The 22,174-nt window shown below is 42.8% G+C and overlaps 1 protein-coding gene across 9 annotated transcripts in view; it reads left to right on the top strand.

The window, feature by feature from the left end:
• Positions 1 to 22,174, top strand: part of LOC129820226 (focal adhesion kinase 1-like) — a 226,891-nt gene that overhangs the window by 119,006 nt on the left and 85,711 nt on the right. For all 9 annotated transcript variants that reach the window (XM_055877249.1, XM_055877247.1, XM_055877242.1 and 6 more), the window contains one exon: positions 5,625 to 5,791. In XM_055877249.1, coding sequence (XP_055733224.1) covers positions 5,625 to 5,791 — 167 coding nt within the window. The remainder of the gene's footprint in view (positions 1 to 5,624; positions 5,792 to 22,174) is intronic.

Raw genomic sequence — 22,174 nt, forward strand, 5'->3', positions numbered from 1 at the left:
TTCTGGAGGTATTTTTCCTCTTTGAAAGTGAGTCCATTTTGTATTCAGTCAGCTCTGCCACCTGGCCTACAGAACAATCACCAGCAGAACTGCGTCAATATGGTTCTGTTTGCAGCATTTGGACATTACATTCTGGGTAGGCAATTGCCAGCTTCTTGAAAACGGGCGAGAAATGAAAATTATTAATTTGTATGTAAGATGTTTTTCTTTCTAATTGGGCACACTCATTTTTGCAATTACTCAGCCACTCTCTCCACCATGCTCCTGGGAACTCTGCGCCTAATACATTCAGCACCCAATACATTCAGCGCCCAATATTGGATTAGAAGACATTAATGTAGATTGTGTTGAGTGTACTGAATACTGGATGGAAAGAGAGAACTGATCCTTTCCTTGGTCTCACTAACTTCAGTCTCTTGACAGACAGAAGTGTCGAGTCATAATGTCAAACTCACGCTTCGTCAGTAGCTATGCGTCACGTCAAACAATGATCTTCGGGGAATCACATTCTTTACGTAGTTGAAGGCCAATAAGAACTACTTGCCGGATCATTTGAGGTTAGTGGATAATAAGATGATGTTGGAGTTGAACATAATTTCATCTTGACGGCCTGATGTATGGCAACGTGACACTACTACCAGTGATTGGACGATTTGGCTGCTCCACCTTCCTCCCCTCCCCAGCTTATACTTGGGGCATTTTTGCATTCCCCCCACTAAATAGTTAAGGTTAGGATTGGGGGAAGGTAATCTGATCCTAGATCTGTACCTACGGGAAACTTCACCATGCGCTCCAACCACCAACCCAAGAAGCCTACTGAGGCCCATTATTTAATCATTCTATTGGAAGACTTGGGTTTTTCATGCATCTTAGTAAACAGAGACCGAGACATTCTGCTTAGCCGCCCTTAGCTGGCTAAATAATCTTCTGTTAGAGCACTTTTACATGATCCTATTGCATTTCTTTAACACCACCCGCCATCGGACTCCCAAGGAGGGTTTTTCAGCTTGTCTCTTATCACTGTAAGAGAAAATAACTAGGTACAGACATCAAATCACATGAAGGCATTGTTACTGTAGTAGATACAGAACTACATCCTAAAGTAAAGGTGCTGTACGGTTACATCGAATATCTTTACTCAGTGTTCTCCTGGTCCCTAGTAGAGGTCGACCGATTATGATTTTTCAACGCCGATGCCGATTATTGGAGGACAAAAAAAGCCGATACCGATTAATCAGCCGGTTTAAAAATAAAAATAAATGTATTTGTAATAATGACAATTACAACAATACTGAATGAACACTTATTTTAACTTAATATAATACAGCAATAAAATCTATTTAGCCTCATAAATAATGAAACATGTTCAATTTGGTTTAAATAATGCAAAAACAAAGTGTTGGAGAAGAAAGTAAAAGTGCAATATGTGCCATGTAAGAAAGCTAACATTTAAGTTCCTTGCTCAGAACATGAGAACATATGAAGAAGTTTTAGGTTGTAGTTATTATAGGAATTATAGGACTATTTCTCTCTATACGATTTGTATTTCATATACCTGTGACTATAGGATGTTCTTATAGGCACTTTAGTATTGCCAGTGTAACTGTCACGGCCGATGCTGGAAGACCAAAGCACAGAGTGGTATTCATTTTATTTTAGAAACTGTCGGCAACAAAACAACAAATGAAAAAACAACCGTGAAGCTTACAGGGCTAAGTGCCATTAACAAAAGTCAACTTCCCACACTGAAAGGAGGGAAAAGGGCTACCTAAGTATGGTTCCCAATTAGAGACAACGATACAGCTGTCCCTAATTGAGAACCATACCCGGCCAAAACATAGAAATAAAGAAACAGCTTTCCATGTTATGTCATAATTACGTAAAATTCTGGCAAATTAATTCGCAACGTGCCAGGCGGCCCAAACTGTTGCATATATCCTGACTCTGCGTGCAATGAACGCAAGAGAAGTGACACAATTTCACCTGGTTAATATTGCCTGCTAACCTGGATTTCTTTGAGCTAAATATGCAGGTTTAAAAAATATACTTGTGTATTGATTTTAAGAAAGGCATTGATGTTTATGGTTAGGTACACGATGGAGCAACGACAGTGCTTTTTCGTGAATGCCACCGCATCGATTATATGCAACGCAGGACACGCTGGAAAAACTAGTAATATCATCAACCATGTGTAGTTAACTAGTGATTATGATTGATTGATTGATTGATTTTTATAAGATAAGTTTAATGCTAGCTAGCAACTTACCTTCTTACTGCATTCATGTAACAGGCAGGCTCCTCGTGGAGTGCAATGTAATCAGGTGGTTAGAGCGTTGGACTAGTTAACCGTAAGGTTGCAAGATTGAATCCCCGAGCTGACAAGGTAAAAATCTGTCATTCTGCCCCTGAACAAGGCAGTTAACCCACCGTTCCTAGGCCGTCATTGAAAATAAGAATGTGTTCTTAACTGACTTGCCTAGTTAAATAAAGGTGTATAAAAAAAAACGGCCAAATTGTGTCCAAAAATACAGATTTACGATTGTTATGAGAACTTGAAATCGGCCCGTCCATTCCGATTAATCAGTCGACCTCTAGTCCCTAGTGCATTGTTACTGGGACTAGCAATCAAAATGGATTCTTCTTTTACTTTTTCTACCTTCTAAAGAGCCCAGTTCCTCTAGTCCTATTCCACGACACTGTCTTGCCGTGGACAGTCTTCAAGAGACATTTCCATTACAGATGCAGAAAGTCAGTCCCCAAGGCCAGAGCAGCATAGAGACCTGCCTAAGTTGGAAATCACATTACCAAACACAGGCTTGGAATTCACTCTCCCAATTGGAATGTTTCTCCTCTCTTCCTCCTCTCCTCTTCCTCTTCTCCTCTCTCCCCTCCTTCTCTCCCCTGGGGCAGTGATCAGGCCCTGTTATCCTCTACACTGTTTCCACTGGCCATCAGGCTGCAACTGGGGCAGGGATCAGGCCCTGTTATCCTCTACACTGTTTCCACTGGCCATCAGGCTGCAACTGGGGCAGGGATCAGGCCCTGTTATCCTCTACACTGTTTCCACTGGCCATCAGGCTGCAACTGGGGCAGGGATCAGGCCTTGTTATCCTCTACACTGTTTCCACTGGCCATCAGGCTGCAACTGGGGCAGGGATCAGGCCTTGTTATCCTCTACACTGTTTCCACTGGCCATCAGGCTGCAACTGGGGCAGGGATCAGGCCCTGTTATCCTCTACACTGTTTCCACTGGCCATCAGGCTGCAACTGGGGCACAGTTTAAACGGCCTGGCTTTCTATTCCCCCTCAAAATACAATCTTCATAAATATGCAATGACTTTTAAGTGTTTGTGCCGGAATCTCACATTTGTATTGCCTGTGTGTAGTACTATGTATTCATACAGCCGCTCATGACCCCAACCCAGCCATGCGAGGCCAGAATGTCTCCTTGTCAGCCAGCCATAGACTTAACATGGAGCCCTAGTTTTGCTCACTTACAGCATTTTATGACAGGCTTGTGAGTGGTCCATCTGGCCAGTCATAGACTTTACAGTCAAGAGCTAGTCTATTGAGACTCTAGTTGGCACTTTATGTTCGACTCGTCGTGAGTGGTCCGTCTGGTCTGGTCTGGGGGTTTGATGTTAAACTGGACAGACACTGAGACGATGTCACAGAGAGTGACATGGAGGTTCTGACAGAGTGGCCGTTTGAGTGTCACATTGTTCCTGTGGAGCTGATCAGATGGGGGGTAATGGTTGGTGCCCTCCTTGGCCACTCTGCCAAAGCTGCACACACCCCACTAATCCGCTCAGACAGCCTACCCACTGTCACTAGGCAGACGGGCCACTGCCATGGCATAAGATAACATCACTCACACAGAACGGTTGTAAGAGCCTGTCTTCTCTTCACCTCTCAGTAGAAGGGATTCTATGTCTGTTATCTATATGTGTTTACTGTGTTTTGTTGTCTGTCTCCAGAAAATGTTCTATTCAGTGTCTTAAATTGTGTGGACTTTTTTTGCATTCAACATCTTTGCCTTTACATAATTTCTGTAAGATGTTGACTACGGTCTCTTAACTCAACTCTCCTGTGTTGCCCTACCGTACAATGGCTAGACTACGGTCTCTTAACACAACTCTCCTGTGTTGCCCTACCATACAATGGCTAGACTACGGTCTCTTAACTCAACTCTCCTGTGTTGCCCTACCGTACAATGGCTAGACTACGGTCTCTTAACTCAACTCTCCTGTGTTGCCCTAGCATTTAAAATTGTATGTATTTATTTAATTTCACCTTTATTTAACCAGGTAGCCAGTTTAGAACAAGTTCTCATTTACAACTGCGACCTGGTCAAGATAAAGCAAAGCAATGTGACAAAAACAACACAGAGTTACACATGGGATAAACAAACGTACAGTTAATAACACAATAGAAAAATCTATATACAGTGTGTGCAAATGATGGAGGTAAGGCAATAAATAGGCCAATAGTGGCGAAGTAATTACAATGTAGCAATTTACACTGGAGTGATATATGCACAGATGAGGATGTACAAGTAGAAATACTGGTGTGCAAAAGAGCAGAAAAACAAATATGGGGATGAGGTAGGTAGTTGGTTGGATGGGCTATTTACAGATGGGCTGTGTACAGCTGCAGCGATCGGTGAGCTGCTCTGACAGCTGACGCTTAAAGTTAGTGAGTGAAAAAAAAATCTACTTCAGTGATTTTTGCAATTCGTTCCAGTCATTGGCAGCAGAGAACTGGAAGGAAAGGTGGCCAAAGGAGCTGTTGGCTCTGGGGATGACCAGTGAGATATACCTGCTGGAGCGTGTGCTACGGGTGGGTGTTACTATGGTGACCAGTGAGCTGAGATAAGGCGGAGATTTACCTAGCAAAGACTTATAGATGACCTGGAGCCAGTGGGTTTGGCGACGAATATGTAGCGAGGACCAGCCAACGAGAGCATACAGGTCATAGTGGTGGTTAGTATATGGGGCTTTGGTGACAAAACGGATGGCACTGTGATAGACTACATCCAGTTTGCTGAGTAGATTGTTGGAGGCTATTTTGTAAACGACATCGTCGAAGTCAAGGATCGGTAGGATAGTCAGTTTTACGAGGGTATGTTTGGCAGCATGAGTGAAGGAGGCTTTGTTGAGAAATAGGAAGCCGATTCTAGATTTAACTTTGGATTGGAGATGCTTAATGTGAGTCTGGAAGGAGAGTTTACAGTCTAGCCAGACACCTAGGTATTTGTAGTTGTCCACATATTCTAAGTCAGAACCGTCCAGAGTAGTGATGCTAGTTGGGCGGGCGGTTGCAGGCAGCGATCGATTGAAGAGCATGCATTTAGTTTTACTAGCATTTAAGAGCAGTTGGAGGCCACGGAAGGAGTGTTGTATGGCGTTGAAGCTCATTTCGAGGTTTGTTAAAACAGTGTCCAAAGAAGGGCCAGATGTATACAGAATGGTGTCGTCTGCGTAGAGGTGGATCAAGGAATCACCCGCAGCAAGAGCGACATCATTGATATATACAGAGAAAAGAGTCGGCCCAATAATTGAACCCTGTGGACATGGCTTGACTACTGTCTCTTAACTCACCTCTCCTGTGGTCCGTCTCTGCAGGGGATCATCCAGAAGATTTTGGACATCCACAAGGTGAAATGCGTGGCGTGCTTTGGCCTGCGTCTCAGCCACTCCCAGTCCGGCCAGGTCCACTGGCTCCACCCTGATATGGGCGTGTCCCATGTGAGGGAGAAGTACGAGCAGAACCGCTCCCAGGAGGAGTGGAGGTAAGCAGTGTGTGTGTGTGTGTGTGTGTGTGTGTGTGTGTGTGTAAACCGATGGCCCTTAGACAATGACAACACGTCTGTCTCCCTTGTTGTCATGGAGACATGCCGCAGTTGGTGCCACTGCAACACCTTTTAATGTGTGTGTGTTTTACTGCTTCAACTGAATGCCTTGGTGGGCACAAACAATATAGTTTCTCACTGTCAAGTGGAGTTATGTGCTCATTCATTCTCCTATTAAGATAAAACCAACACATTGTCTGTGTGATCTACCTGTAACCGTCACATGAAATATGTTCTGAACACAGAATTCAACATGGCTTCAGTATAAGCCACTCAAGAGCCTCGACAGCTTGCACACTGTAGTACGCTGCTTTGCATTCAGAATGGCCCCATTTCATTGAACATTATAAACATCTTAAGTTTCAATCCTGACTTGGATCATCACTCGCAGCGTTTCACATCCTACGTTACTGTCAAATGTTCCTCCTCGAATCTCCGCACTTCAACCCTAAGAATGGGAGTCTGAGGTAGTTTTTCTGGCTGTCTTTGAGTCTGTTTGTGCGTCCCAAATGGCACCATATTCCCTACATAGTGCACTACTTTTGACCATCGCCTATATAGGAAAAAGACTGACATTTGGGACACAGCCTGAGTGTGCGTCATCTCTCTCTACATGGCTCTGCTATGGATGGGTAACTACCCTGACTTAAATCTGTTCACAAAGGACTGTCTGGCTTTTCTCACCCGTTATGATTGGACCAGTGCCACTGACTAGGATACACTGTTGTGTGTTTTCTATCGTGATGTGATTTCATATCCCAGAGTTATTTCTTTCTGTATTGCTCTCTCTCTCTAGTTCGTGATATAACTCAGGGTGGGAGAAATGGGAAGCAACAAGAGTTCAGTCTCCCTCCTTCAATCGCCCTCCTCCCTCCTTCAATCGCCCCCTCCCCCCTCTTCCCTCCCTCCTTTACTGTTCTGTTCCACAATAAGCATACTGAGGAGCTGTGTGTGTGTGTGCGTGCGGACGTAAACTCTCTTGCTGCATAGAAATGGCTCAAGGGTTTGTTGAATCTACTTAGTGGAAATCTTAAATTACCTCACTCCACCGGACTGCAGTGTTCAGCTCTGTGCACAAAACAGAACAGCTCTTTTCACAGTCCAGCACAGAACAGCTCTTCTCACAGCCCAGCACAAAACAGCGCACACCTGTTCAATGGGGAACATAAACCCTTTATTTATACTTTATTAAGTGTGTGTGTGTGTGTGTGTGTGTGTGTGTGTGTGTGTGTGTGTGTGTGTGTGTGTGTGTGTGTGTGTGTGTGTGTGTGTGTGTGTGTGTGTGTGTGTGTGCTTGTCGTGCATCTGGGTTTTATGTCCATGTGTGTGAGATTTGCGGAAACTCAAACACAGTGTTAACTGTTTATAGTCTAGTTAGACAGACAGAGAGTTTCCCCTAATTACACTGCATGACGCCCCCAGGGTTGGTTTAGTCATCTGAATGTTCCTGTCCTAGGAGTGAGGGATGTTGAAACACTGTCTTTCTGTGATCATCAGTGACACACACCTTCCTCAAAAGGGAAAAAATCGAACCCTGAGGGCCCTGTGTGTGTGTGTGTGTGTGTGTGTGTGTGTGTGTGTGTGTGTGTGTGTGTGTGTGTGTTCGTTCCAGAGGGCCTTTAGCTCATCCAGGAAGCTGGCATGTCAGGAATATGATGTCATCCTCATATTAGCCTGTGATTAACCCAATGCAGATGTCTGTCTTTCCCTTCCACCACCTGTATGAATGACAGGCCTATTGTGGACTTGTCTAAAGGTGTTGTAAGTCATGGAGTGTGTCTGGACTTTGATGTCAGTGTTTTGGTGGTGGTGGAGCTCGGTGCTGAACAGTAGTACAGGGTGTGTGTTGATCAGTATTTCAGTGCTAGATTACAGTGTGATAGTAAGAACCTGTGGCCCAATCAGACAATCCCGATTTGGAGGAATGTACAATGCAGTCTATCTACCTATGGGTATATCATCCCTAACTGGTACTGCAGATCTTACAGATTTCATCCCATTATCACTAGAGTCAGCTTTCCAATGGTGGTCATTACTCTATTTGCAATATGTACATCAAGTCTTGAAGAACAACCAAGTTAAATCATTGGGTGAACTAAGTTCAGACTTTTATTTGCCAAAGTCAGATTTCTTCCGCTATTTACAGCTGAGACTTTTTACTGAAACACCCCAACTGTGTAAAAATGAAGGATGAGGCCTCTCCCATAGAAAAATATCTAATGAATATCCAGAAAAGGACAACTAGTAGTAAAACAATAACAAAACTATACCAATCTATTGCTGTCATGACACAGAGCAAAACTCTGCAAACTAAGTGCAGGTGGGAATCTGAATTTGTGGAGAATATTGAAAATGAAACTTGGGAGGCAATCTGTAGAAATGCTCAGACCGTTAAACACTCAAATACATGTAAAGATGATCAATGAAAATCATGCGGACGTACTTTCTATCTCCAGACAACATGGTGACGATAAGACCAGGAACAACCAATGAATGCTGGAGAAAATGTGGGGAATTATTAGCAAATGACCTAGATACTTTCTGGTCTTGTCCTAGAATAATGAAATTCTGGAATGATGTTTTTGCATTTTTAAACAATATATTTAAATGGTCCCTGACAAAGGACCCAGAGAATGCTGTACTTGGAGAAATTCTTGAGCACTTTCAAAATGCCTACCTATTAAATATACTTTTGTCTGCAGCAAAGCAATGAATTATAGCACATTGGCTAAATAAGGACATTCCTACCATAGAATAGTGGACTTGTATAGTAAAAGAAATGCATTTAATGGTAAAGATTACCCATAAAATAAAACTGCAGACAGATGTATGTGGAAAAAAAGATGGGAACTGCTCCTTGTAAGTAATATTGCGTGGACGTAAGACTCATTAGTCTTGAAACAACCAAACATGACAAACGGGATGACTTGTTTTTTGTGTTGTTATTACTATTTGTTTTTATAACATTTTTATTTTATTTAAATTTGGGACATAATTGTATAGTTATTTGATTTGTTATATAACCGTTTGTGTCTCAGAAGACCAGAACCTTAATAATATTCATCATATTTACTTCACCAACACTAAATACGCTTCCTGACGGGGCGGCCCCAGGTGGTGAAGGTAGGAAACAACACCTCCGCTGATCCTCAACATAGGGAGCCCACAAGGGTGCGTGCTCAGCCCCCTCCTGTACTTCCTGTTCACCCATGACTGCATGGCCATGCACGCCTCCAACTCAATCATCAAGTTTGCAGACAACACAACAGAAGTAGGCCTGATTACCAACAACGACAAGACAGCCTACGGGGAGGAGGTGAGGGCCCTGGTGGAGTGGTGCCAGGAAAATAACCTCTCCCTCAACGTCAACAAAACAAAGGAACTGATCGTGGACTTCAGGAAACAGCAGAGGAGGCACCCCCCTTATCCACATCGACAGGACAGTAGTGGAGAAGGTGGAAAGCGTACACATCACGGACAATCTGAAATGGTCCACCCACACAGACAGTGTGGTGAAGAAGGCGCAACAGCGCCTCTTCAACCTCAGGAGGCTGATGAAATGTGGCTTGGCCCCTAAGACCCTCAAACTTTTACAGATGCACAATTGAGAGCATCCTGTCGGGCTGTATCACCGCCTGGTACGGCAACTGCACTGCCCACAACCGCAGGGCTCTCCAGAGGGTGGTGTGGTGACCAATAACCAATAACATCTGCTAAATATGTGTATGTGACCAATACAATTTGATTTGATTTAATTTGATTATATATAGTAGTGACACTAACTCCTCAATGGTTGGGAAAGTGTATGGGGACTGGACACGCAGCGACCCAGACACCATTGCTGTCGGAGATCACACATACTGACTCAAGGTAACTTTAGTTATTCTCTGTCTGACTGACTGTGTCTGTGTGACTGTGTCTGTGTGTTCGTGTGTGTTGTCACATTGATCATTTGCTCTCAGGGGAGGGGGAGTAGAGGTGATCTCATAAATTGACCACTGAAGTCCCTAATGCCATTTGTCAGTGTTGCCGATTACAGCCATCACCACATGAGGAGACAATAATGTCAATACAATAACGTACAGTAAGAAGCCTGTCAGTACTGTTATGATTCAATACAATAACGTACAGTAAGAAGCATGTCAGTACTGTTATGATTCAATACAATAACGTACAGTAAGAAGCATGTCAGTACTGTTATGATTCAAGACAACATATAGTAAGAAGCATGTCAGTACTGTTATGATTCAAGACAACATATAGTAAGAAGCCTGTCAGTACTGTTATGATTCAAGACAACATATAGTAAGAAGCTTGTCAGTGCTGATATGATTCAAGACAATAACATACCGTAAAGAGCTTGTCAGTACTGTTATGATTCAAGACAACATATAGTAAGAAGCATGTCAGTACTGTTATGATTCAAGACAACATATAGTAAGAAGCATGTCAGTACTGATATGATTCAATACAATAACGTACAGTAAAGAGCTTGTCAGTACTGATATGATTCAAGACAATAACATACAGTAAAGAGTTGTCAGTACTGTTATGATTCAATACAATACCATACAGTAAAGAGCCTGTCAGTACTGTTATGATTCAATAAAATAACGTACAGTAAGAAGCATGTCAGTACTGTTATGATTCAATACAATAACGTACAGTAAGAAGCATGTCAGTACTGTTATGATTCAAGACAACATATAGTAAGAAGCATGTCAGTACTGTTATGATTCAAGACAACATATAGTAAGAAGCTTGTCAGTGCTGATATGATTCAAGACAATAACATACCGTAAAGAGCTTGTCAGTACTGTTATGATTCAAGACAACATATAGTAAGAAGCATGTCAGTACTGTTATGATTCAATAAAATAACGTACAGTAAGAAGCATGTCAGTACTGTTATGATTCAATACAATAACGTACAGTAAGAAGCATGTCAGTACTGTTATGATTCAAGACAACATATAGTAAGAAGCATGTCAGTACTGTTATGATTCAAGACAACATATAGTAAGAAGCATGTCAGTACTGATATGATTCAATACAATAACGTACAGTAAAGAGCTTGTCAGTACTGATATGATTCAAGACAATAACATACAGTAAAGAGTTGTCAGTACTGTTATGATTCAATACAATAACATACAGTAAAGAGCCTGTCAGTACTGTTATGATTCAATAAAATAACGTACAGTAAGAAGCATGTCAGTACTGTTATGATTCAAGACAACATATAGTAAGAAGCATGTCAGTACTGTTATGATTCAAGACAACATATAGTAAGAAGCCTGTCAGTACTGTTATGATTCAAGACAACATATAGTAAGAAGCTTGTCAGTGCTGATATGATTCAAGACAATAACATACCGTAAAGAGCTTGTCAGTACTGTTATGATTCAAGACAACATATAGTAAGAAGCATGTCAGTACTGTTATGATTCAAGACAACATATAGTAAGAAGCATGTCAGTACTGATATGATTCAATACAATAACGTACAGTAAAGAGCTTGTCAGTACTGATATGATTCAAGACAATAACATACAGTAAAGAGTTGTCAGTACTGTTATGATTCAATACAATAACATACAGTAAAGAGCCTGTCAGTACTGTTATGATTCAATAAAATAACGTACAGTAAGAAGCATGTCAGTACTGTTATGATTCAAGACAACATATAGTAAGAAGCATGTCAGTACTGTTATGATTCAAGACAACATATAGTAAGAAGCATGTCAGTACTGATATGATTCAATACAATAACGTACAGTAAAGAGCTTGTCAGTACTGATATGATTCAAGACAATACCATACAGTAAAGAGCCTGTCAGTACTGTTATGATTCAATAAAATAACGTACAGTAAGAAGCATGTCAGTACTGTTATGATTCAATACAATAACGTACAGTAAGAAGCATGTCAGTACTGTTATGATTCAAGACAACATATAGTAAGAAGCATGTCAGTACTGTTATGATTCAAGACAACATATAGTAAGAAGCTTGTCAGTGCTGATATGATTCAAGACAATAACATACCGTAAAGAGCTTGTCAGTACTGTTATGATTCAAGACAACATATAGTAAGAAGCATGTCAGTACTGTTATGATTCAAGACAACATATAGTAAGAAGCATGTCAGTACTGATATGATTCAATACAATAACGTACAGTAAAGAGCTTGTCAGTACTGATATGATTCAAGACAATAACATACAGTAAAGAGTTGTCAGTACTGTTATGATTCAATACAATAACATACAGTAAAGAGCCTGTCAGTACTGTTATGATTCAATAAAATAACGTACAGTAAGAAGCATGTCAGCACTGTTATGATTCAATACTATGATTCCATTTCAGTTACGTTACCTCAAACGGCACCCTATTGCCTATATAGTGCACTACTTTTGACCAAAACCTATTCCCTATATAGTGCACTACTTTTGACCAGGGCCTATAGGACTATGATGTCTTAAGCTGCAAGGACATGTGACCCCTGGATATAGACAGTCTGAACCTGTTAGGAAATAAACCTGAAAGACGGACCTGGGTCGCATTCAGTTGGGAGAAAACATGTCTTTTTTTTACAGGGAAGGTACAACCTGAAATTGTCCAATAAGAACGCTGATTGCAAAACGTATTGCTACGGCGTGTGAACACAACCTAGGTTAGTTTTTCATAATTTTCAGAGTTTGAAACCACAGTGACCTTGATGAAACAAGATGAAGCTGTGTTTATGCTTTAGTTCAGATTGAACGAGCTGCTAACCGATCATTACACGGCTCTTTATTATTTTCCTCGAAGCACCAGCCGTTTGATTTAGCTCCTAATTTCTCTATCCTGAGCCTGGCTGACAAGACTCATCATACGTGTGTGTGTGTGTGTCTTCATCCATACATGTGTCTGTGATAAGATTCCCTACCATCTCCCAGTCATAAGTCAAATGAACGTTCTCCTAGTACGAACAGAGCGAACAGGTTGGGATCAGAGCGACCATTAGTTCTGTCAGGGAGTGGATGTCGAATCCCATAGAACAGGGTAAAGAGGTGTCTAGCAGCCAATTAAAGAATATAAACGATTCTCTCAGTTCTCCACTGCCAGGTGATTGGCAGGTGGTGGTGGAGGTGGCATCGGGGAAGGGGGAACCATCAGAGAGAGAAGGAGAAGAGTTATGGTGTGGCACTGTGGCAGGCAGGTCTGGGATCAGTTGGAAGTGGGTGAAAGTGGAAGAGTTATGGTGTGGCACTGTGTCAGGCAGGTCTGGGATCAGTTGGAAGTGGGTGAAAGTGGAAGAGTTATGGTGTGGCACTGTGGCAGGCAGGTCTGGGATCAGTTGGAAGTGGGTGAAAGTGGAAGAGTTATGGTGTGGCACTGTGGCAGGCAGGTCTGGGATCAGTTGGAAGTGGGTGAAAGTGGAAGAGTTATCAGGCCGTGTCTGTGGAAGGAGGCTCAGGAAAACACACATGGATGATAACATGTTGTCTGTATTAGTTGTGGGAGAAAGAAAGACAGAGAGAAGGGAGACTAGAGGGAGAGGGTATGTTCAGAGACGCATGGTTTAACTGTAATAGTGAGTGAGAGAGATGCCAATAAAGCCATTTGAATTTAATTGAAATTGAGAGAGAGAGAGAGGGGGGCACAGAAACGCATGGTTGTCATTAGTATGCCTGCTCTTGTCTGTGGAGACAACCAGGGGAGACAACCAGGGGAGACAACCAGGGGAGACAACCAGAGGAGTGATCTTTTATTTCTTCTCATTCTGTTGCTTTTCGTCTCGTTATGCTGTCTGCCGTCTGCCTTTGACTGGCTGAACTGTAGGCTTTCATCTCTTAGTGACGTTTTAGATTACACACTGTGCACCTCTGACTATTCCTTTTTCAGATCAAATAACCTCACCCTTCCCCGCGTGTGCGTGTCACTGAGTAACTAGGAAGTGTTTGCATTAGAGCTGTTATAGCTTGAACTATATACTGTATGCTAGCTCCTGAAATGGGCGGCAGGTAGCCTAGTGTTTAGAGTGTTGGACTAATAACCCGAAAGGTTGCAAGATCGAATCCCCGAGCTGACAACGTAAAAATCTGTCGTTCTGCCCCTGAACAAGGCAGTTAACCCACTGTTCCCCGGTAGGCCGTCATTGAAAATAAGAATTTGTTCTTAACTGACTTGCCTAGTTAAAATAAAGGTAAAATTAAATAAAAAACAGGTGTGGCTCTGAAATATCCGAAGCCATGAATATGAAGGGGTGTCCACATACTTTTGTATATGTAGTGTATCTGTATAAAGCCTTTCACACCAACCAACAGGTAATGACATGCACACTGTAACATAAACCGACCAGGCTGTAGTGATGTCTACACACAAGGTACATTTTAAAAATGTAAAACATTATTGGGGTACAATATACATATTATCTTTGCTTCTGTGGACTGTACTGTGTGATAGCTTTGTGACTTATTGTGTAAAAACACATTGGAGCACAAAAAAGCTCCATTGGAGATGATCCTATCAACGGGACCTGAGCAACTGTAATATCCTATGTTTCTCGGATACTTGGCTGAACAAGGACATGGATAATATACAACCAGCTTTTTTTTCTATGCACCAACAGGACAGAACGGCAACGGCGGGTAACCTCAGGAGGGGTGGTGTGTCTCTTTGTTAATAACAGCTGCTGCACCATCTCTAATATTGAGGAAGTCTTGAGGTTCTGCTCTCCTGAGTTAGAATACGTCATGATAAGCTGTAGACTGCACTATTTGTAGCGATCTATTAACCACCACAAACCGATGCTGACACTAAGACCACACTCAACGAGCTGTATAGGGCCATAAGCAAACAACAACCAAACAACAACCAAACAACAAAGTATTCACACCCCTTGACTTTTTCCACAAAATTTAGATTTTGTCACTGGCCTACACAACCCATAATGTCAAAGTGGAATTATGTTTTAAGAGAATTTTACAAAATAATAAAAAATTTAAAGCTGAAATGTCTTGAGTCAATAAGTATTCAAGCCCTTTGTTATGGCAAGCTAAATACGTTCAGCAGGGGGAAAAATCTAACAAGTGACATAATATCTTACATGGACTCACTCTGTGTACAATCGTAGTGTTTAACATTTTTGAATTACTACCTCATCTCTGTACCCCACACATACAATTATCTACAAGGTCCCTCAGCCTAGCAGTGAATTTCAAACACAGATTCAACCACAAAGACCAGGGAGGTTTTCCAATGCCTCGTAAAGAAGGGCGCCTATTGGTATATGGGTGTAAAAAATAAAGCAAACAGATATTGAATATACCTTTGAGCATGGTGAAGTTAATTACATTTTGGATGTGTAATTAAGGATCAAGGATTTCACCATGAGAACAATGGTGACTTTAAAACAGTTAGAGTTTAAAAGCTGTGACAGGAGAAAACTGAGGATGGATCAACAACATTGTAGTTACTAATCTAAATGACAGAGTGAAAAGAAGGAAGTCTGTACAGAATAAAAATATTCCAAAACCATGCATCCTGTTTGCAATAAAGTAAAACTTCAGAAAATGTGGCAAATAAATGAACTTTATGTCCTGAACACAAAGCGTTATGTTTGGGGCAAAGGGGTGTAAATACTTATGTAAATTAGATTTCTGTATTTCATTTAAAACATTTGCTATAATATCTAGAAACATGTTTTAATTTTGCCATTGTGTGTAGATGAGTGATATATATTTTTTAATTTTTTAATTTTATTTAAATCAATTGTGAATTCAGACTGTAACACAGTTTTTTGGGGAATAAGTCAAGGGGCATGCCTACTTTCTGAAGGCACTGTATCCCAACCAGAAGCCATAGATTACAGGTAACATCCAATCTGAGCTAAAGGCTCGAGCTGCCGCTTTCAAGGAGGGGACACTAACCCGGACTCTTATAAGAAATTCCGCTACACTCTCTAACAAGCCATCAAACAGGCAAAGCGACAATACAGGACTAAGATCAAATCCTACTGCACCGGCTCTGATGCTCGTCAGATGTGGCAGGGTTTGCAAACGATCATGGATTACAAATGGAAACCCACTCACAAGCTGCCCAATGACGCACGCAATCATGCCAAACGACTGAAATGCAGTCTACAGTCGTGGCCAAAAGTTTTGAATATGACACAAATATTAATTTTCACAAAGTCTGCTGCCTCAGTCTGCTGCCTTTAGATATTTTTGTCAGATGTTACTATGGAATACTGAAGTATAATTACAAGCATTTAATAAGTGTCAAAGGCTTTTATTGACAATTACATGAAGTTGATGCAAAGAGTCAATATTTGCAGTGTTGACCCTTTTTTTTCAAGATCTCTGCCTTCGGCCCTGGCATGCTGTCAATTAACTTCTGGGCCACATCCTGACTGATGGTAGCCCATTCTTGCATAATCAATGCTTGGGAGTTTGTCAGAATTTGTGGGTTTTTGTTTGTCCACCCACCTCTTGAGGATTGACCACAAATTCTCAATGGGATTAAGGTCTGGGGAGTTTCCTGGCCATGGACCCAAAATATTGATGTTTTGTTCCCCGGGCCACTTAGTTATCACTTTTGCCTTATTGCAAGGTGCTCCATCGTGCTGGAAAAGGCATTGTTCATCACCCAACTGTTCCTGGATGGTTGGGAGAAGTTGTTCTCGGAGGATGTGTTGGAACCATTCTTTATTCATGGCTGCACTCCCTTGGCTGAGAAGCAACCCCACACATGAATGGTCTCAGGATGCTTTACTGTTGGTATGACACAGGACTGATGGTAGCATTCACCTTGTCTTCTCCGGACAAGATTTTTTCCGGATGCCCCAAACAATCGGAAAGGATATTCATCAAATAAAATGACTTTACCCCAGTCCCAGCAGTCCAATCCCTGTACCTTTTGCAGAATATCAGTTTGTCCCTGATGTTTTTCCTGGAGAGAAGTGTCTTCTTTGCAGCCCTTCTTGACACCAGGCCATCCTCCAAAAGTCTTTGCCTCACTGTGCATGCAGATGCACTCACACCTGCCTGCTGCCATTCCTGAGCAAGCTCTGTACTGGTGGTGCTGTGATCCCGCAGCTGAATCAACTTTAGGAGACAGTCTTGGCGCTTGCTGGACTTTCTTTGGCGCCCTGAATCCTTCTTCACAACAATTGAACTGCTCTCCTTGAAGTTCTTGATGATCCGATAAATGGTTGATTTAGTTGCAATCTTACTGACAGCAATATCCTTGCCTGTGAAGCCCTTTTTGGGCAAAGCAATGATGACGGCACATGTTTCCTTGAAGGTAACCATGGTTGACAGAGGAAGAACAATGATTCCAAGCACCACCCTCCTTTTGTAGCTTCCAGTCTGTTATTCGAACTCAATCAGCATGACAGAGTGATCTCCAGCCTTGTCCTCGTCAACACTCACACCTGTGTTAACAAGAGAATCACTGACATGATGTCAGCTGGTCCTTTTGTGGCAGGGCTGAAATGCAGTGGAAAAGTTTTTTTAGGATTCAGTTCATTTGCATGGCAAAGAGGGACTTTGCAATTAATTGCAATTCATCTGATCACTCTTCATAACATTCTGGAGTATATGCAAATTGCCATCATACAAACTGAGGCAGCAGACTTTGTGAAAATTAATATTTGTGTCATTCTCAACTTTTGGCCACGACTGTATACTCGCTTTAAGGCAAGCAACAAGCAACACTAGCTGCTACCGAGTGGCTATAGTGGATAACGCCCTTGTCCCGAAGCTAGCATCAGTTAGCCTCGAGCCAGGTGCATCTCCCGGCTAGCAAACTAAATGATTCCAGCTACAATACCTATTTTGCCAATTGGCCTGGACCCTTTGTCGACACGGAGCCCCGAAGATCCATCACGACTGGTCTGCCGACGTAATTCTGTCCGTTGTGCCCTCAACCGGCCCGTGCCGGACGTCGGTGAAGACGCTTCTGCTAGCCCCGGCTTGCTATCTTTATGAACGCGGTGTCTCCCGCTTGTTAGCGTAGTAACGACTACCTAGCGGCTTCCCTGTTTCACCTGGCTACATAGCTGATGCCTCCTGGACTGTTCATTAATCACGGTACTCCTTTTAGTTTATTTTGTTTATCTGTCGGCCCCAGCCTCGAACTCAGGCCCTATGTGTAGTTAATTGACCCTCTCCGCCCATTCTTCGCCATTTCACCTGTTGTTGTTGTCTTAGCTGATTAGCTGTTGTTGTCTAACCCATTGTTGTCTTAGCTTGCTCTTAGCTAGCTCTGCGGTGATCTCACCTAGCACAAATAGTGCCTCCAGAGATTCAACCTCTCTCATCATCACTCAATGTCTAGGTTTACTTCCACTGTACCCGCACCCTACCATACCCCTATCTGTACATTATGCCCTGAATCTGATCTACCACGCCCAGAAACCTGCTCCTTTTATTCTCTGTCTCCAACGCACTAGACAACCAGTTTTAATAGCCTTTCGTGTCTGAATCCTGGCTTAGGAAGGCAACCAAAAATTCTGATATTTCCATCCCCAACCACAACATTTTCCGTCAAGATAGAACTGTCAAAGGGGGAGGAGTTGCAGTCTACTGCGGAGATAGCCTGCAAAGTTCTGTCATACTTTCCAGGTCTGTGCCCAAACGGTTCGAGCTTCAAATTTTAAAAATGAATCTCTCCAGAAATAAGTCTCTCACTGTTGCCGCCTGCTATAGACCACCCTCAGCTCCCATATGTGAATTGACTGCCCCCCATCTATCTTCAGAGTTCGTTCTGCTAGGTGACCTAAACTGGGATATGCTTAACACCCCGGCCGTCCTACACTCTAAGCTAGATGCCCTCAATCTCACACAAATTATCAAGGAGCCCACCAGGTACAATCCTAAATCCGTAAACATGGGCACCCTCATTGATATTATCCTGACCAACTTGCCCTCCAAATACACCTCTGCTGTTTTCAATCAGGATCTCAGCGATCACTGCCTCATTGCCTGCAACCGTTATGGGTCCGCGGTCAAACGACCACCCCTCATCACTGTCAAACACTCCCTAAAACACTTCTGCGAGCAGGCCTTTCTAATCGACCTGGCCCGGGTATCCTGGAAGGGTATTGACCTCATCCTGCCAGTAGAGGATGCCTGGTTGTTCTTTAAAGTAATTTCCTCACCATCTTAAATAAGCATGCCCCTTTGAAAATTTTGTAACTAAGAACAGATATAGCCCTTGGTTCACTCCAGACCTGACTGCCCTCGACCAGCACAAAAACATCCTGTGCCGTACTGCACTAACATCGAATAATCCCCGCGATATGCAACTTTTCAGGGAAGTCAGGAACTAATACACAAAGTTAGGAAAGCAAAGGCTAGCTTTTTCAAACAGAAATGTGCATCCTGCAGCTGTAACTCGAGAAAGTTCTGTGACACTGTAAAGTCCATGGAGAATAAGAGCACCTCCTGTCACCACCGATAAATCGAAATATTTCAATAAGCATTTCTCTACGGCTGGCCATGCTTTCCTCCTTGCTACCCCAACCCCAGCCAACAGCTCCACAACCCCCAAAGCTACTTGCCCAAGCCTTCCGAGCTTCTCCTTCACCCAAATCCAGATAGCAGATGTTCTGAAAGAGCTGCAAAATCTGGACCCGTACAAATCAGCTGGGCTAGACAATCTAGACCCTCTCTTTCTAAAATTATCCGCCACCATTGTTGCAACTCCTATTACTAGTCTGTTCAACCTCTCTTTCGTCTCATCCGAGATTCCTAAAGATTGGAAAGCTGCCGCGGTCATCCCCCTCTTCAAAGGGGTGTCACTCTAGACCCAAACTGTTACAGACCTATATCCATCCTGCCCTGCCTTTCCAAAGTCTTCAAGAGCCAAGTTAACAAACATTTCGAATCCCACCGTACCTTCTCCGCTGTGCAATCCGGTTTCCGAGCTGGTCATGGGTGCACCTCACCCACGCTCAAGGTACTAAACGATATAACCGCCATCGATAAAAGACAGTACTGTGCAGCCGGCTTCGACTCTGTCAATCACCGTATTCTTATCGGCAGACTCAACAGCCTTAGTTTCTCAAATGACTGCCTCGCCTGCTTCACCAACTACTTCTCAGATAGAGTTAAGTGTGTCTAATCGGAGGGCCTGTTGTCCGGAGAGCCTGTTGTCTCTATGGGGGTACCACATGGTTCAATTCTCGGGCCGACTCTTTTCTCTGTATATATCAATGATGTTGCTCTTGCTGCGGGTGATTCCTTGATCCATCTCTATGCAGACAACACCATTCTGTATACATGTGGCCCTTCTTTGGACACTGTGTTAACAAACCTCCAAACGAGCTTCAATGCCATACAACACTCCTTCCGTGGCCTCCAACTGCTCTTAAATGCTAGTAAAACTAAATGCTTGCTCTTCAACCGATCGCTGCCCGCACCCGCACGCCCGACGCATCACTACTCTGGACAGTTCTGACTTAGAATATGTGGACAACTACAAATACCTAGGTGTCTGGCTAGACTGTAAACTCTCCTTCCAGACTCACATTAAGCATCTCCAATCCAAAGTTAAATCTAGAATCGGCTTCCTATTTCACAACAAAGCCTCCTTCACTCATGCTGCCAAACATACCCTCGTAAAACTGACTATCCTACCGATCCATGACTTCCACAATGTCGTTTACAAAATAGCCTCCAACACTCTACTCAGCAAACTGGATGCAGTCTATCACAGTGCCATCCGTTTTGTCACCAAAGCCCCATACACTACCCACCACTGTGAACCTGTATGCTCTCGTTGGCTGGTCCTCGCTACATATTCGTCGCCAAACCCACTGGCTCCAGGTCATCTATAAGTCTTTGCTAGGTAAATCTCCGCCTTATCTCAGCTCACTGGTCACCATAGCAACACCCACCCGTAGCACGCACTCCAGCAGGTATACCTCACTGGTCATCCCCAAAGCCAACACCTCTTTTGGCCGCTTTTCCTTCCAGTTCTCTGCTGCCAATGACTGGAATGAATTGCAAAAACGCTGAAGTTGGAGACTTATATCTCCCTCATTAACTTTAAGCATCGGCTATCTGAGCAGCTCACCGATCGCTGCAGCTGAACACAGCCCATCTGTGGAATAGCCCATCCAACTACCTACCTCATCCCCATATTTTTATTTACATGTTTTTGCTCTTTTGCACACCAGTATTTCTACTTGCACATCATCATCTGCACATTTATCACTCCAGTGTTAATTTGCTAAATTGTAATTACTTTGCTACTATGGCCTATTTATTGTGTTACCTCCTTACTCCATTTGCACTCACTTTATATAGATTTTTCTATTGTTATTGACTGTACTTTTGTTTATCCCATGTGTAACTCTGTGTTGTTTTTTGTCGCACTGCTTTGCTTTATCTTGGCCAGGTTGTAGTTGTAAATGAGAACTTGTTCTCAACTGGCCTACCTGGTTAAATAAAGGTGAAATAAAAAATAATTAAAAACATGCATTAGTGCACCAGCTGTTCTGGACAACTGTGCGATCAGTGTGAGTAAAACCTTTAAACAGGTTAACATTCACAAGGCTGCAAGTCTAGACGAATTACCAGGACGCGTGCTTAGAGCATGCACTTACCAGCTGGCAAGTGTTTTCACTGACTTTTTCAACCTCTCCCCAACACAGTCTGTAATACCTACGTGTTTCAAGCGGACCACCATAGTCCCTGTGCCCAAAAACGCCAAGGTAACCTGTCTAAATGACCATCTCCCTTAGGCAGACGTGTAGCCATGGAATACTTTGAAAGGCTGGTCATGGCTCACATCAACACCATCATCCCAGACACCCCGGACCCTCTCCAATTCACATACTGCCCCAACAGATCCACAGAAGATGCAATCTCTATTGCACTCTAAACTGCCCTTTCCCACAAGGAACACGTTTAAATTTGAGTAACTTCGCAGATGCTATTATACAGGAGCAATTAGTGTTAAGTGCCTTGCTCAAGGGCACAACGGTAGATTTTTTACCTAGTCACCTCTGGGATTTGAACCAGCGACCTTTTGATCACTGGCCCAATGCGCTAACTGCTAGGCTACCTGCCGCCCTGTGAGAATGCTGGTCATTGACTACAGCTCAGCATTCAATCCCATAGAACCCTCCAAGCTCTTCACTAAGCTAAGGACCCTGGGACAGAGTACCTTCTTCCATATGTTTGGGGAGTCTCTCGCATGCCTTTTGGTGAACACCAAACGGGTTTGCTTTTTTTTTTTTTTAAGCAATGGTTTTTTTTTCTGGCCACTCTTCCGTAAAGCCCAGCTCTATGGAGTATATACGGCTTAGTGGTCCTATGGACAGATA

The sequence above is a fragment of the Salvelinus fontinalis genome, chromosome 22 (genome assembly GCF_029448725.1).
Source record: "Salvelinus fontinalis isolate EN_2023a chromosome 22, ASM2944872v1, whole genome shotgun sequence".
Taxonomy (NCBI): Eukaryota; Metazoa; Chordata; class Actinopteri; order Salmoniformes; family Salmonidae; genus Salvelinus; species Salvelinus fontinalis.